The following is a 17,162-nucleotide window of genomic DNA, read 5'->3' on the forward strand; positions in this document are numbered from 1 at the left end:
AGCGCAGGGCCGCATAGTAGATACCAATAAAACAGGCTATCTGAAAGCTTCAGCCCGAGTTCACAGGAGGGAAGGCGACGGGTGGTCCGGAGACTGACCTGCAGGCTCTCCGCCTACACTGGTACCCAATTCAGTATTTGGAAATCTATCAGGACACCAATGCCCTGGAAAGGAGCCATCCAGAAGAGGCGATGGTCCCCTTCTTCCCTGGGTGTAAGGGGAGATAACCATCGTACCCCTTCCCACTCCTCTGCTCTGCTGACACCTTAGGGAAGTTCCCTTAACCCTTTCTCACATTCAGCTTCCCCAATGGGCAATTTTGAGGGCCTGGGTGGTTATCAGGGAAGGAAAGGCATCATGGCTATGTCTCCACCCCAGGGACCCCATACTTCCATACTTCGCTCGCCGGAAGCAGGGCCAGAGAGAGGCCCTAGAAATTTAAAGGAGCTTTGGCTAGTTGTATTAAACTCTTTGAGAGGCTCAACTTTCCAGAGCCTTCCAGAATACCTTTAACCTCATGTAGGTTCTGATTTTAAGAGGGCTAAATTTTAGGACCAGATCATTGGACACTCACCCCCTTTTATTCCCCTGTCTCCTCTCTCAGCTACGGAGGGGTCAGGAGAAGCTCCCAGGCCTGTAAACCTCCCAACATAGTCACAGAGAACCCTCCAAAGCAGATAACGCCCTATAAACCCCCCAACTTCTCTCCCATCCCCTTTACTTCATCTTCAGTGGACTGCCTCTGCACTGCTGTTTAATAAACATCTTGTGTCAAGGGGACAGAGGAGAGGAAACGAGGCCTGCGGGGTGGAATGGCTGCGCGTTTGGGGGGGGTGGGAACAGGACTACCTCCTCTTTAATTACGCTGTGGGCCTCTGGGTCTGCGCCCCAGTCTGGCTCTCTCCCTCCCTCTGCCTGGCTCTCCCTCTCTTCCTCCCGGACCCGCCTGGGGAGAGGGCTCCACAGCCTGCCATCCCTCCCGAGGCAGCCCGCTGCTTTCCCTCCGCCTCTCCTCCGCCCCCGCCGCCCCATGTCGAGAACAACCCCCCTTCCTGCAAAAGGGAGGGGTGGCGAGCGGGCGGGCGGCCGGCAGCTCTGGCTGAGGTTACGTGGCCGCCGGAGCCCTGACGTGATAGCACATTGCATCAGCATAAAACAATCCATCCTCGATATGGAATGCGGTGCGGACGGATGACAGCGAGAGCGCAGCCCCCTCGCCCGATTGATTTATGTCGGAGCTGACGCTTTATCAGGCAGTCGGAAAAACTTTGACCAATCATTTTGCAAGGAGCGCTGAGCCGGGCTGCTCCACTGTACTTTGTTGGCTGAGAAGTTGAGCAGGGGGTGGGGGTGGGAGGGTGGGGGGCTGGGGGGGTCGCGTCCGAAAGCCCTCACACCGGTCTGGGTGCCACCTCTCCCTGCTTGGGCGCCGCCGCGCGAGCGCTTCCCTTCCCCCTGCGAGCGCCCGGATAATGTCTGAGAATGTCCATTTCTGGGACGCTTAGCAGCTATTATGTCGACTCGATCATAAGTCACGAGAGTGAGGACGCGCCTCCGGCCAAGTTTCCTTCCGGCCAGTACGCGAGCCCCCGGCAGCCGGGCCACGCGGAGCACCTGGAGTTCCCCTCGTGCAGCTTCCAGCCCAAAGCGCCGGTGTTCGGCGCCTCCTGGGCGCCGCTGAGCCCGCACGCGTCCGGAAGCCTGCCGTCCGTCTACCACCCCTACCTGCAGCCCCAGGGCGTCCCGCCGGCCGAGAGCAGGTACCTCCGCACCTGGCTGGAGCCCGCGCCGCGCGGCGAAGCTGCTCCGGGGCAGGGCCAGGCGGCGGTGAAGGCGGAGCCGCTGCTGGGCGCGCCTGGGGAGCTACTGAAACAGGGCACGCCCGAGTACAGTTTGGAAACTTCGGCGGGCAGGGAGGCCGTCCTGTCTAATCAAAGACCCGGCTACGGGGACAATAAAATTTGCGAAGGAAGCGAGGACAAAGAGAGGCCGGATCAAAGTAAGTTATAAAAAGTGAGGAAATACCAGGCCGAAGGCCAGGCGAGGGGGAGGGGAGGGGAGAGGCAAGAAACTGCGGACAATGTGAAGGGAGACCGCGGCGGTGGCCGGAGAGCGAGCGGGGGAGGAGGGGAGAGGGAGGCAGGAGGCCAGCGAGCGGGGTGCCCCCCGAAGGGGAGACTGAGGCCGCTGGAGGAGCGCCGCCCCCACGGCTCCGCGTCCTGGAGAGAACCGGGACGCGGGCACCACCTCGCTGCCCTCTCGGCCTCCCTTCCCCCACTCCCCCAGGGCTCGGGCTCGGAGCCCGGGAGTGGCTGAAGACCGCCGCCGGAAGAGGGGCTGGCGGGGCCGGGGACCGGGCGGCCGCCAGCGAGGCCGAGAGCCCGCGCGGGCGAGGGCGGGAGCGCACGGGGCTGCCCGGGGCCGCCCGGCTGGCAGAGCTCCCCGCGCCACGCGCAGACCGTAAAAGCCGGCCAAGGGGAAGTGGGAGGGGGCTCATTAGGATTTTATTTGCGATGCAACAGCTTGGCGGAGGATTGTTCCTAGCAGATCTCGCGCAGGAGCCGCTCAGGGTCCGCAGCCGGCGCCGGGAGGGGCGGGGAAGCCCAGGACCGGGTGGCTGAGCCCCCTCCCCGGATGCGCCGGCCCCTCCCCGGGAGCCTTCCCTCCGGTCGCCCCCTCCCCTCCTTAGCATCCTCGTCCGGGTTGCAGCTTCCTTTTCTGCAGCCCCCGCTGCGCTCCGCGGGGCTTCCTAGTCCCAGCCGGAGCTGTCCGCCTCTCGGGGAGTCCGGGAATCGCTTCTGAACTTCGGGGCAGACAGCCAGAGTGGAGAAGGAGAGATCCCGAAGGGACCCTGGGGAGAGGAAGGGTGGTGGTAGGGGGGAGATGCTTGCGGAAAGGCGGAGAACTTTACCCTCCGATGGTAGTTACTCCCCATATCCCACTCCTTCTGAAGCACCCCGCCAGGAACCCAAGTCTGGCTAATTTCCAGGAGGTGCTGCTGGAAGGATGTGGGGTGGGATGGGGGAGTCTCGTATTTTTCGTTTGTGAGGTTGAGAAAGGCAAATTGGTTGGGGGCTCTCAGCTCCAAACATGACCCCCAGGCTGGCCAGAACAAGCCTCAACCCTTACTCTTTTGGGGGAGCGAGGGTCAGATTTTTTTTCCGTCTCTCCTTGCCCTGCCAGATTTCCCATCAACATAGTGGCCCACAGGCCCTTGGGAAGTCCTCATGTGCTGGAGGATAGAGAACTGCCCCCACTACCCTGAGACCCCTGCAGGGTGCTACTTCTCCTGCCTGCCCGAGTTCAGAACCGGAATAACGTTTGGGCAACACGGGCTCTTCCCAAAACCTCCCCGCTCACACCCAAACAGACCCCCCACCCCAAACCCCCAAACTCTGCCTGGAAAGCCCATTACTGAAAGGGAGCGGTTTGGCTAGGATCAATTATTAACAGTTTTTTTCCTCTTTCATATTTAATGCGGCTGCGGGTCCCATCCCAGGCAATCACATTAAGGAAATAGCACTGCAAATTGGTAAGACACGGTACTTAGTGTAGGAGGAACCGGATTATTTTTTAAAAATATATTCAGTGCTTTTCATTTGGGGAGAAGAAACTAGCAAAGGGTGGCTGTTATTTTTAATTGGCTCTGCTTTATTTGGCAACTTTTCTGAGTTCAGGAGGGTAGGGAGAGAGCCGGTAAGAAGGAGACAAGCCTGTATATAGTTTTGTTTTCTCTTCCCCCCTCCCCTTCCACTCAATTACCCCTTTCTCTGCTCCTCCTCACCACATGGAGCTGGTTGGAGTTAGGTGTGCTGTGAAGGGTTGTTACCCCCCATCATCCATCTTGGGACTGGAGCAATCTTGCTTCCCAAATTCCCTGAACTTGCTTTAACCAAACTGCGAGCTGAGCAGGAGCGGAAAAGGAGAGACTATTGCAACCATAAGTTATCTGTGAGCCCCTGGCGCTCCCTTGTCCACAGGCTGGAGTTGATAAATGGTTGCAATTGGGTTGCATGTGAATTGGAGTGTGCTGGGTGTTTGCGTCTCTAAGTGCAGACCCATGTTTGCGGGGTGTGTTGGGGGGGAAGAGGATAAGATATCTACAGACACACATGCCTGCTGCCATGTGGCCAAGAGATCCAAGCTTGTGATTAAGGCAGGGTGTCCTCGGACTGGACTGGAGAGCCAGGAGTTGTCTCGGCTGTGGCTGAACAGAAGCCGTGGTGCTCCCTCAGCCCAGCCCTATGCTAACCTCCCCAGACCCAAGGCCAGGACCCTTCAGGTCAACCACCCCTGGTTAGTCTGGCGATTGCTGGGGTGGGGTGGGGGTGGGGTGAGCTTTAGCCACGGGGGGCTTTGGCCTGAGTCCTGATCAGTGGGGACCCAAGTGGAGAAAGACATTGAGAGACGACCTGAGGCAGGCGCAGGTTTGGAAATGCCGAGAAGCCTGGTACATGTTTGGCTCCACTCTGTCCCAGTAACTCTCACCTGAAAGTGTCACTAGCAGCTCCTGGCCCATCACTGGGACCCTTTCTGGGAACTCGAAGGCCCAGGTCCCCTCTCTGCAACGCAAGATGGGGAGTGGAAGCCAGGGGGACGTCCTCTTGGAAGGTGAACATGGGGGCCTTTCATCCCCCCCTTCCTTTCTTTGATTCTATCGCTGCTTCTCTTTCAGCCAACCCCTCCGCCAACTGGCTGCACGCTCGCTCTTCCCGGAAAAAGCGCTGTCCCTACACGAAATACCAGACGTTGGAGCTAGAGAAGGAGTTTCTGTTCAATATGTACCTCACCAGGGACCGTAGGCACGAAGTGGCCAGACTCCTCAATCTGAGTGAGAGACAAGTCAAAATCTGGTTTCAGAACCGGCGGATGAAAATGAAGAAAATGAATAAGGAACAGGGCAAAGAGTGAAGATTCCCCCCGCCCCAGCCCTCCCTGTCCCAGCCCTCTCCGCCCCTTCCCCATCTCACGCGTATTTATAAGTGATGGCTGCCTGGCCAGTGCTGTCTGGGATGTATTCAAGTGAATGGGGAAGGGAGTCTTTCTCTTCCAAGTCCTTTTCTGCATCTAGAGCATCTCTTTCCCTTTGCCCTTACCTGTCCTTCTCTTCTCCCTGAGCCTCAGAAGGAAGTTTTGTTGATTTAGAAGGTAGACATGTAGTTGGCTTCTAACAAGGTGATTGGGCCACAAGGAAAGAGAGACCCTAGTCGAGCCCCTAGCAATCCCCTTAATTTTTCTGGGAAGCCCCAGCCCCTCACTTCCAGCCTACCTATCTCCAACCCTTACCCGCTCCCACCCCAAAGTCACCCAGGGACACTCCAACTGCATACAGCCCGACAGAAGCCCACATACATAAATCCTGGAGCCCAGAGTAATAACAGGCAAAGCTCACAGCCAACACTCAAATGAAGTGACACCCCAAATACAGACCATCGCACCCTAAGTCTGGCAGAACAGCCCTCAGACCACCAGCAAGCCCAGATTTTACCCTTGACACAAATATACATCAAGAAGGTGTCTAGAGACACATTCCTGAATGAGGCTCTGTAGCCCAAAGGGTTCAGCATCACAAAATCATCTCTATGGAGTCCCCAACTATACCCCCCCTGGACCCAAGGGCAAATGGGGGTAAACTCAGCCCCCAAGCTGGTGGGCTAGAAGGGGCAAGGAAAGGAGCTGTGGTCTTAGGAAGGTATCCTAGGACTTAGGAAGGTGTTACACACACACACATGCACACGCACACACACATTCTGCTGCAGGAAACGTTAAATTCTGCATGTTGTTTTCCTCTCCTTCCAACAAAAGGAGGTCAAATCGTGTGTCGTAAGCCTTGACAATGCCGTCTGTTCATCTGTGCTCTGCTTGACGGAGACTGTAACTTCTCTCGCTCTCCACCAGCCCTGCATCCTTCCACATCCTCCCCAGCTCTGAAATCAACTCTGTTCAGCTAAATCCACCTTGCACCAGCGAGTCAAGCTGCCCCTTGTAGAACCCCCCCCCCCATCCACCTTCTATCCCCTGCGAGCTCAACCCACTAGAGGCAGGAAAGCCAGGTCAGGAGAGTCCTACCGAGAATTTATTGTGAATCGATTCCCGAGCTCCCTTCCCGGATAACTTGTGGAGGACAGGGAGGAGCAAAGGCTCCAGCGCCAGGAGACTGGCGCGTTCCTCCCCATCCTTCCCACGTTTCAACCCAAGCAGAGGAGCCCCAGGCTTGGTGGCTGCCCGCCCCAGCACAGAAGAAGACCTGCCCCAGGCGCTGGGCTTTGCCTTCTGCGACTCTGGCCTGGATGGCGGTCTGCTGGGCTGCTGCGAGCGCTTCTGGGGCATGGTCCCGCGTGCAAAGGAAAGAGACGAAATTGCATCTAATCATCAGGGGCCGAAGCTTACTCTCTGCTTCCCTCCTTCCCTCTGCTTCCTCATCTGTCCAGTCTCCTTCAATTCCATGAACTCTTCTTGCTCCTGCTTCTCCCGACCCTGCAAGGGGACATTTCCAGTAGAACTTTTTTGCTTTGTCGGTGGCTGTTGTGAAATTGTGCTGTGTTTTGTGATTTCTTTGGGGGTGATCGTCTCGTCTGTTTTCCGTTGTTGCTTATATGGGAGGGTTGAGGGTGGGAATGGGGAGGGCAAGGGGCCTAGAGCTCTGATTGTTTGTTTTGGAAGAAAAAAAAAACAAGAAAAAGAACAAAAAAATATATATATCACTCTAGAAAATAAATCTCTCCTTGTGTCTCATTCTGTGTTGGCTCTCCTCACCTGGCCAGAGGTAGAGGTCCTAGTTCCAAGAGGGCAGCTTGGAAAAAAACAGAGAGTCGGTGCCCAAGAGGTGTCTCCTTAGGCCTTGCAGAGCAAGTTTCCTGGCGGAGCTGAGAACTGGTCTGGACCCAGGGTCCCAAGACCTCTGCTCAAAGTGAGCAAGAGCCTTCCAACAGGAGAGCTGGGAAACCGGAGGGGGATGAGAGGGAAGATGAGTGATTTGAAGAGGGGTCTGGGTCTGCGGGGAGCCATGAGATAATCCTCCAAAGTGGCACTGGGGACCTCCCTACCAACTCCAGAGCCAGGGGGAAGGCAAGGCCTGCCTTGTTACTCCTGGAAGCGGCTCCTCTCTCAGCTGGCCAAGAACATCACCTTGGTTTGGCCACTTAAAAATAGCATGCAAGGGGAAAGGCACTAACTTCCTTCAGTCATTCCCTGCAGCCGGTCTGCCAAGCGTAGAGAGAGGCCTTAGGAAGGCCATGCTGTCCTTCCTTCCACTCAAAAAGGACCGAACCTCTGAGGGTTCTGACCCCCACCTGGAATCTGAGGATCGGATTTGAGCCGCAGGGTAGCCGCCTTGGTGTAAGGCGGGTTGTTTGGTAAAGGGACAGGCCTGGGCAGGCAGTTCCCATAGACAGGCAGGGAGAGGAGATTGGGAGTGGAACAGAAGTGTCTCACCAGGGGGGAAAAAATCGCTCCCCAGTCGGACCCCAAAATTAAATTCGGTTTCCAGAGGCACCTTTCTGTCCCTATCAGACCGTGGTGTCCCCGCCAGCGCCTCTTAGGAAGACCGCTGCTCCCCCGCGGCCTTGCGAGTCCCAGCCGGGAGCTGGGATTGGGCTTCTGCCTACCTCGGCCGCCCGCCGGAGCCTCCCGCCAGGCCCACCCCAGCCGCGCGGCAGCCCCGCCAAGCCCCCCCAGGGGGGGGGGGAGAGGTAGGGACAAAGCGTGTCCCGAGTGAGAGGCGCCTAGAAGTGAAAAGGCCAGGCCGACCCCTCTCCAGCGAAGGAAAGCTAGAATCGTACAGATAGCCAAAGGCAGGAGCAGGCGACGCTCCTGGGTACGACCCTGGGTACGGTCCCCGGGACCACCTCCTCCAGAAAGGGTTCCATTCGGGTCATAAAATGAATCTGGCTCTAGAGCTTGTGTAGACTAGGCTCCCTCCCCATCCTGGGCTCCCGGGAGCCCGCCGGCGCGGAGGGTGAGCCGAGCAGGCAAGCTTCCGCCGAGAGGAGCGGCCAAGGCGCGGCTGGAACCGGACGGAGAGCGGCGGGGCAGGGGGCGAGGCCTCCCAGGGAAACCTCCGGCGGCGGCGTCTGGGTCCCGAGCCCGGGGTGGCTTCTTTAAAGACAAACAAAGGCGAAGATGCGGAGGCTGGGAAGCCGGAGATGGGGAAATCTGCTGTCATAAAAGAGAGCGAGAGATTCAGAGAGGGAGACCGCGAGAGTGCGAGACGGAGAAGCCGGGAGAGGAATTCAGTGCCGTGCGCGCAGCCATAAAAGAATATGACCGCTATAAAACTTTATAGCGTATAAATTTCTGAAGGTTAAGAAACTAAACAGCAGCAAAGCAAACAGTGAGGGGAAACTTTCCGGAGCTGAGCGAGCCGCAGCTGGGCCTGGGCTCTGGGGCTGGCGGGCGAATGGGTGGGCCGGGCTCCTGGGTGGGGATGGGGGGTCCCCACACTCACCCGCCCCGGGGTCCGCGGGGCTTGGGATTTCCGAGGGGGGTGGGGGGGGGACCCAGGGGGCAAAGAGGGGAGAAGAGGGACGGGGAGGGAAGAACACTTTGTTGTCACACAAGCTTCAGAGAACGCAGTTAGGACTCTTGTCTTTGTTCCTCACACCCACTCCAGAATCATAAACGAGAAGCCCCCTGCGCACACGCACGCACACACACACTCACACACACACACACACACACACACACACACACACACACACACGGGTGCGGCGAAGCCAGACGTCTGGGCGCGGGCAGCCTCTTGATCCTTTTACAGCCCCCTCCCACCCTCCCAGGCCTCCTCTGCCCCCCACAAAAAGCCCAATTGTTTCTTCTCAGAATTTGAAACAATCGTGTTGGGTTTGAAAAGTGCTCGGCTCCCCCCTTTTACGGGCCATAAACGGCGCACTGCCTGGCGGGGTCCGCCAGAAATTAGGGGGTTGGGGTGGGGGTGGAGGAAAGGGACTGTCGGGGGTCAGTACCAGAGGAAAAAAATCTTATGGTTTCTTTTTTCGCTTTCCTACCCCCTCGCCTATTTTTTTTTTTAGCTTATCTGCACAATTTCATGAGCCATTTCCTGATTTCCGATGGCTTTTCTCTCGCCTGCTCTCGTTTCCCTCCCCCTTTTCTGCTAATAATGAAAGTTTCTCCCGCTTGTCGCCTAGGTGGCTGGCTCTTCGGAGAAACCAGCCGAGCCTGTGGCGGCGGCGGCGGCGGCGCCTGTTCTCAGGATGACCGCTAGATGGCACCCTTGCTCCACGCGAAAATCCCCGGTGCGGCGGCTACGGATTCGCGGCTGCACATCGCACCTTGGCCGGCCCTGAATCTGTGAACTGAGCGCTACCAAAAGTCATGAATAATTTGCGCGTAATAAAAATATAGGGTTCATTATGGCCGTTTCCCCCATTTTATAGATTTCAGATATAGCCTATTGTTTCCCCCCTCCCCTTCAAATGGTCAATTTTCTGAATTTCCCCCAGGAGGAGGTCTCCGTGCTTCTCACCCAGTTTCTGTGGTCGGTAGGGCAACAAATGCATGAAAACGGGGAGGAATAATAATAATAGGAATAGGGAAATGGGCAAAATAAAAGAGGAGAATTGGTTCGGAAAAATGAGATTTTCCGGGAGGGGGACTGGAGGACTGTCTGCGGATACGGGTGAGCAGGTCAGGTGAAAGGGGCGAGCGGGCAGAAGAAGGTCGGATGGAGAGCAAGCTGCCCGGAAACGGGATCAGGAGCCGAGGGAACGGGGTGAGCCAGCCCGGGGTGTAGGGGTACAACCTGGGGGGAGTGGCATGGATCCCCGGCTTTGGTGCGGATTCGGAGGTGCCCAAAGCCGGCGGGGCGGATCAGCACGGACAGAGGCTTCACAGCCTTTGTACGCGGCCGGGGCTGGGCGCGCGCCGGGTGAACAAGGCGCGGGGCAGGGGCTCCCCAGAACGGCACGCGTGGGGAGGTCTCGTACGTTTTCTCGGTTGTTCCGCGCGCCCCAAGTTGGGCAGCCAAAAAAGTGTGCGTTTTCCGGATGGATGTGGGGGTAGGCACGGCGGCAGGAAGCAGGGGCTCGGTTCTCCCGGCGTTCCGTGGTTCCCAGGTGAGAGCTCGGGCTCAGTGTGCGGCGGCCCCGGCAAACCTAGGGGACAAGGGTACTTTCGCAATTTAGCACCTGGAGGCCTGGGCTCGGCCAATTTTCCTTCTGATACCCGCGCGCTGTATGCCCATAACTCTTTTAATTCCAAATCTTCCATTTCCTCCCGGCCCAGCCTGATCTGTGCCCCCCATCCGGACAAACCTGCCTGCGAAACACACACACCGCCCCCCTCCTTAAAATTAGCCCCGCCGCGGTCTCTCTTCTCTTCCCCCAGGACCTGGTGCAAAGAGGCAAGCGGAGTTTCTCAAGTTGAGTTTCTCTAATAAATCTGCGCTCCGTTGGGTGTTTATAAATTATCTCCTCGCTCTTTCTTGTTTTTTTTTTCTTATAATAGAAACATTTTCCTTCCATCAGGAATTTCTGGCACGGTGTAGGGATGATTTAGAAAAAGCCATTGAATTTCTACCTCACCGGTGAGTCCTCAAATCATGACCATAAAATCCCCCGCATTTGATAAAAATGTTCTCTTCGGCAACAACTTAACTGTGCCTTCCGCTGCCTCACCGCCCCCTCAGCCTCACACTGAAAATCCAAGACCCTGGTTCTCTTCCCGCCTCTTCTCCATTCTCTTCCTCCCTTTCAGCCTCTCTCCCATTCTCCCGATTCACTTTTGAAGGATCCGGTGGCTCTACTGGGAACTTCCTCTTGGAAAAAGCTGATGGTTTCATTTTTACAAAGGTTGGGGTAAATGGGATCCCCCCTCCCACCAAAGCACCCTTCCAAAAGCAAACCACCCTCTGGTGAATAAACGATGGCTTGGATGTGTTTGTGAAGCCTCTACCTTTGTTACTAGAATTTTTCCTTCTTTCTCCCTCTCTCTCCCTCCCTTCTTTCTTTCCTTTCCTTGGCCAGTGAGCTGATTCAGGAGGCCATTGGTTGGGACCCTAGGACTGGGGCCTTGGAAAACCTGGCCACCACCCTCAGTAGGCCAGGAAGGCTGGGGAAGGCAAAGGCAGGAGAGTGTGGTACCCACACAGCTCAGCCCTGTAGGCTGTGCCTCAGCAGGCCCCAGCACCTCAGGTCTGGAGAGAGAGTTGGGTTTGACTATAGGCTCCCCAAGGAGAGAGGAGAGAAAATGGGGGGACTCTGTCGGCTTGCTCCATCCAAATCCCCTCTACCCCAAGGTCAGTTTAGGTAGTGATGGTGGCTCAACGGACTCAGAAAGCTAAAAGGTGCCCCCCCACCCATGCATATACTCTGCAGCCTCTACCTAGAGCCAAGGAGAGGATAGGACAGCAAGCCTCAAGACCAAGCACCTGGGCCTCAGTGTCCAACAGCGGCCTCCATGGCCCTTCCCTCCCTTGGATGTGCTGTCACCCTAGGGTGCCGCAGAAGGTGTGGAGGGTGGCCTGGAAGGTGGGGAACCAGCTGAGCTTGGCTAGCAAGTCTCAAGGCCTGGGTGCAGGAGTGGGACTATCCAGCTGGGCGTCATCCTGCCGGTGGCACCAGGCCTCACTCCCATCACACAAAGTTGGTTCCCCCAAAGCGCAGACTAGAGACCCTCCTCCCCATCCCAGCACCTCTCTCCAGGCCAAGGAGGTCGTGCAAAACTGCTGATTGGGTGCTTGCTGGGTGAACTTTGCTCCCTGCTTCTACCACTGCCCATTAACCAGAAAGTTTCTTTCCTCCCCCCCTTCTGCGTCCTCACGGCCTGCCAGGACCATTCTCCAAAGAAAATCCTTGCTTGTTTGTTTAATGAGGGAAAGTGGGTGAGTGGCCTGGGTGGGGCAGAGAGGAGGTGGTTTGGGGGCTCCCGAGTAGGGGGTAGGGGCAGGTGCTGGCCACAGCTGAAGGAGGTAAAAATCTCAGGAAAGTCACCGTTTGCGCCGAAAAAACCCATCATCGTTCTCATTTCGGCTTGGTCACCCCCACCGCGCCGCAGTCGGGCGGCGGAGCGGTCGAAGCTGCAATTTTATAGCTGTAGAGGAAAGAACTCGTAAAATGCTAACAGCTTTTATGCGCTGCGGCATAAACAACAACAGACTCCGGCTTTATTGCGTTTTATAGTTTGTTAAAGAGTTTACGGCCGTTTTTGGGGGGCCGGTTACCCAGCCAATTCCCTCCACACGATAGTTAAACCTTTATCAATAATAAGGAAATTGATCATTAAAGCCTTAAATATGACTACCTCGTTTGTTTGAAAATATGTTTAGGAGAGGAAGCTGTATGATTTGATAACTTGTATTAAAATACCAATTACATTTATAGGACCTTTTAAAACTCGGCGCAATTAAACCGTGTTCTTTTACATTTTTCCGAAGCGACCCTGACATTTAAAAAGACTCCAACTGCCTCGTTAAAATCGCGAAATTAACAGCATGCCTACGCCTGGCGCGTTGTGTATATGTGTGTGTGCGTGTTTTTTTCTGTGACGCCCCCACATCAGTCTTTGGGGGTGGTCTGCGAAGGTATTTGATTTGTTGTGAGGCGAGAGATATCTCATTAATGTAGGTAGTTAAACAGATTTAATCCGTATTCATTCTCTCTCTCTTACCCCCACTCCCTCTCCCCCTCTCTCCCCCTCTCCTCCTCTCTCCCCCTCTCCTCCTCGCTCTCCCTGGGTGTTTTTTTTTTTTTTTCTTCCCCTCCTTTTTTTTTTTTCCGCTCTCTCCTCACTCCCTGGCGCTCTCTCGCTCTAGCTCTCTCTCTCGCTCGCTCTCGCTCTCTCTCGCTCGCACCCTCGCTCTGCGTTCTGTCCGGGAGGAGTACGGAGAAGCCAATAGGATGCGGGGTTTCTAATGGATGCAAATGATCATGAAAAGACAGTGCAAAATATGAAACAACTCATTTGCAGGGAAGTAAATCACCGAAAACTGTTTATGAACTGGCATCCCTTCTTCGAAATGTAAAGCGAGGACCTCTTTAAGTGGCGGTATATTTTTGTTTGGGGGGTGGGGGGTGGGGGGAGGGCGAGCGAGCCGCGGCTGCCATGCAAGCTTAGACTTTTGGAGGCTTCGCTGTCCTTTTCTATTCCTGGAAATCACAAAAAGTGTGGCGGCTTTGAGATCTTCTTCGCCTTTTCTTTCTTTTCTTTTTTTCCCCCTCCTCCCTTTCCCTCTCCTTTCCTGGCGAGGGTGACTAGGAGCCGGCGAATCCGCGTTTTTTTCTCTCTCTCTCCCTCCCTTTCCCCCTCCCCACCCCCTCCCCAACAGCCCCCAACTACAGCCGCCGCCGCCGCCGCCGCCTCAAAATTCAATAAAATGAGCTCTTATTTCGTCAACTCACTGTTCTCCAAATACAAAACCGGGGAGTCCCTGCGCCCCAATTATTATGACTGCGGCTTCGCCCAGGACCTGGGCGGCCGACCCACCGTGGTGTACGGTCCCAGCAGCGGCGGCAGCTTCCAGCACCCGTCGCAAATCCAGGAGTTCTACCACGGGCCGTCGTCGCTGTCCACCGCTCCCTACCAGCAGAACCCGTGCGCCGTGGCGTGCCACGGGGACCCGGGCAACTTCTACGGCTACGACCCGCTGCAGCGGCAGAGCCTGTTCGGGGCGCAGGATCCAGACCTGGTGCAGTACGCCGACTGCAAGCTCGCGGCAGCCAGCGGCCTGGGCGAGGAGGCCGAGGGTTCAGAGCAGAGCCCGTCGCCCACGCAGCTCTTCCCCTGGATGCGCCCGCAAGGTGAGCTCGCGTCGGGGCCGGCGGGAAGGGAGAGCGGAGGGCCCGAGGCAGGGCAGGGGGCCGGGTAGGCCGGGAGCATTTCCTCCAGCTCCTGGAAGACGTGCCTGCTCCGTTCCGATTGCCTCCCACTTCTTTCCTCCTTCCTCCCTCCCTCCCTTCCTCCTCCCTTCCTTCCTTCCTCCTTTTCTTCCTCTTCGCCTTCCTTCTTTCCTTCCTTCCTCCCTGCCTTCCTTCCTTCCCTCCCTCCTTCCTTCTTCCCTCCCTCCCTCCCTTCCTTCCTTTCTTTTTTGTTTTCCTTGAAGGGGGGGTCGCTAAGCGACGTTTCCTGAATCCATAAACCCCTCACCCTGCCTTACTTTTCTTCTTCTCATCCTTCCCCCCCCCTTTTACTGCTTTATGGGGGTAGTGAAGAGAGGGCGGCGGGAGTGGGGGCGCTCAACTTTTGCACTTCTCAATTGCTTTATAGTTTAATTACCCTGAAGAAACTTTTCTTCTGGGGCAGAGGCTCTGGGGGCTTTTCAAGGTGGGTCCACTCGTCCCAGTCCCGGCTTTTTAAATTCTTATTTTCCCCCTCCCCCTCCTTCACACCCTTCCTTATAAAGTTTATGGCACTTTTAATAGATTTGAACTACCCCCCCCCCCCCCCCCCCCCGCTCTTGTCCCCCCCCTCCCCCCCCCCCCCCCCCCCCCCCCCCCCCCCCCCCACTGCTGACCGCGGCCTCCCAGCGCCCCCGCCCCTGCACGGGATAGAAGGTCCCCTTCCCTTATTATACTGGTCTCCCAGGCTGGTTCACGAATCTTCCAACCTTCTCCGTCTCTGCCCCCTCCCCCACCCTCCCCCCCCCACCCTGTCTCGCCTTTTCCCCCACTCCCAGCAGCCGCCGGACGCAGGCGAGGCCGACAGACCTACAGCCGCTACCAGACCCTGGAGCTGGAGAAGGAGTTCCTATTTAATCCCTATCTGACTCGCAAGCGGCGGATCGAGGTATCGCATGCGCTGGGACTGACAGAGAGACAGGTCAAAATCTGGTTCCAGAACCGGAGGATGAAGTGGAAAAAAGAGAACAACAAAGACAAGTTCCCCAGCAGCAAATGCGAGCAGGAGGAGCTGGAGAAACAGAAGCTGGAGCGGGCCCCGGAGGTGGCGGACGAGGGCGACGCGCAGAAGGGAGATAAGAAGTAGGCTCCAGCTGGGACTGCCAGGGCCGCGGCCGCCCTGCGTCCGTGGGTCCCCCGACCACGCCACGGCCGTCGCCCGCCCCCGCCGAGAGAGCTCTGGCCCCGCGAGCGGGGCCCGGAGCCCGGCCTCCCGCCGCAGCGTCCCCCGCCGCGCCAGTCCCCGCTAGTGGTAGTATCTCGTAATAGCTTCTGTGTGTGAGCTACCGTGGATCTCCTTCCCTTCTCTTGGGGGCCGGGGGGGGAAAGAAAAGGATTTTAACCAAGGACTCCCTCGCCCTGCGAGGGTGAGCGGCTGCGGCCTGGCTGAGCCCCCCACGCCCCCGCCCCGTGTAAAAAGCCTCCTTGTGCAATGGTCTTTTTTCCTTTGAACGTGCTTCTTTGTAATGACCGAGGTACTGATTTCTGCTAAGTTCTCCCAACAACATGAAACTGCCTATTCACGCCGTAATTCTTTCTGTCTCCCTCTCCTCTCTTCTCTCTCTCTCTCTCTTTCTCCTCTCTCTCTCTCTCTCTGTCCTCATTTCCCCCTCCCAACCCTTCTCTCCCCGCTGCCCTCCCTAGCTCGCTGGCTTTCTCTCTTGCTTCTCTCTTTTCCTCCCCCCCCCCCCCCTCCGCGCCTTTGGTTTGGCAATTTCGTCTTAAGTGTTTCTCAAAAGAGGTTACTTTAGTTAGCATGCGCGCTGTGGGCAATTGTTAAAAGTGTTCTTAGGTTTACTGTGAAGAGAATGTATCCTGTATCCGTGAATTGCTTTATTGGGGGGGTGGGAGGGCTAATTATATATTTTGTTGTTCCTCTATACTTTGTTCTGTTGTCTGCGCCTGAAAAGGGCGGAAGAGTTACAATAAAGTTTACAAGCGAGAACCCGAGACTGGCCGGGCCCGCGCTCCTCATTTGCCCCCCGCGCCTTGCAGAGCTGGGGGGACCGGCTCCTGCACCCGCCAGGCCTGGCAGCCCAGAGGAGGGGGCGGGGGCTGGAGGCAGGTGGTGCGAGTCCCTTGGCCCAGGGGCGCAGGGGGTGAGGGAGGCGGCTGCGCCTGATTGGAGGAGAGAGAACGGGGGAGGGGAGCCCAGAGAACCCCCCTCCCTTCGCGTTCCGAGGCTGCGGGCGCAAGACCTAGGCGCCGAGGCCACGCCGGAGAGATGCGCCCGGGCTGGCGGCTGTATCCCCCCTCCACCTCCCCCTTTGTTTCTGTGGACCCTTTCCTGTCTGTGCCTATGTGGGGGTGAGTGGATACAAGTGGAGTGCAGGGCCGCTGAACAAGCTTATACATTTATTTTCCCCGGATTGGGTGGGTGGGGGGAGCAGGAGGAGAGGAGAGATGCTCTCCCCCGCCTCTCCTTCTCTACGACTTGGCCACCTTCGCCCAGCTCCGAGGTCGTGGCTCGCCGCCTTCCTTCCTTCGCTGCCCCTGCTTCTCCGGCAGCCACGCTCTACTTGAGGCATCCGCCTCCCGGAACCAGGAGAGCAGTATACCCAGGCCGCCTTCCTCCCTTCCTTTCTCTTCCCACCCACCTCACCCCACCCCCTTCCTTTTTTACTTTCAACCCCCCCCCTTTTTTTAAGCCACCAGAAACCGCATCATCCAGAGCCCGTGGGCTGGATCCCGCGCCTGTAGGAGCACCCACGAAGCCTCACTCCATTCCTGCCTGTATGTCTGGGGGCACCGAGAGCGAGCAAGGAAGCCGGGCTCACCTCCGCTCCTCACCTCGGGAGGACTGGACCAAGTTCCCCCAAAGGCCCAGCCAGGCCGAACTGGCCCAGATTAATAAAGACGTGACCTGCCCCCCCCACCCAGTTGCGAGCAATCCCTGCATTTGTTTCTCGTTGGGTAACCGGGAGGGGGGGCGGGGGGTGACAGCACGGATCGCTTGGAGGTTATTTATTTTCCCTGCCACTCAATCCCTTCCTCCCCAAATCTCGCCTGCAAGCTGCCTCCAGCCCAAGGGGGTCGACAGCGGCCCTTGAGCCCCCAGCCCCAATCCACAGGGCTTGGCTTTCCCATTCATTATTGATCATATTTTATAAATCTAACGCCACACAATTTTTTCCACATTACCGGGAGCCGTGGGGAGGCTGCCGGGCCATTGGCGGAGCGGACGTCACGTGGGTGGGGTCACGTGGTCCGGAGAGGAAAAAGGGGGTCCTTTTTGGTGTAAATCTGGACTCTAATTCTGTAATATATCAAGGAATCTCGTAAAACCGACACTAAAACGTCCCTGCCTACAAATCA

General features: G+C 57.1%; 2 protein-coding genes across 2 annotated transcripts; both read left to right on the forward strand.

Annotated features, from left to right (window-relative positions):
• Positions 1-1,474: 1,474 nt before the first annotated feature.
• Positions 1,475-6,577, forward strand: LOC111151394 (homeobox B9). The gene is made up of 2 exons (XM_022509383.1): positions 1,475-1,999; positions 4,676-6,577. Exons 1-2 carry the CDS (start codon positions 1,483-1,485, stop codon positions 4,909-4,911), a joined length of 753 nt encoding a protein of 250 aa, XP_022365091.1. The 5' UTR covers positions 1,475-1,482; the 3' UTR covers positions 4,912-6,577.
• A 6,362-nt stretch (positions 6,578-12,939) lies between these two features.
• On the forward strand, positions 12,940-14,934 carry LOC111151507 (homeobox B8). The gene is made up of 2 exons (XM_022509537.1): positions 12,940-13,751; positions 14,627-14,934. The coding sequence occupies exons 1-2, from the start codon at positions 13,328-13,330 to the stop codon at positions 14,932-14,934; spliced, it is 732 nt and encodes a 243-aa protein (XP_022365245.1). The 5' UTR covers positions 12,940-13,327.
• Positions 14,935-17,162: the final 2,228 nt, after the last annotated feature.

This window comes from Enhydra lutris, unplaced genomic scaffold (assembly GCF_002288905.1).
Source record: "Enhydra lutris kenyoni isolate GAN:26980312 unplaced genomic scaffold, ASM228890v2 scaffoldscaffold26, whole genome shotgun sequence".
NCBI lineage: Eukaryota > Metazoa > Chordata > Mammalia > Carnivora > Mustelidae > Enhydra > Enhydra lutris.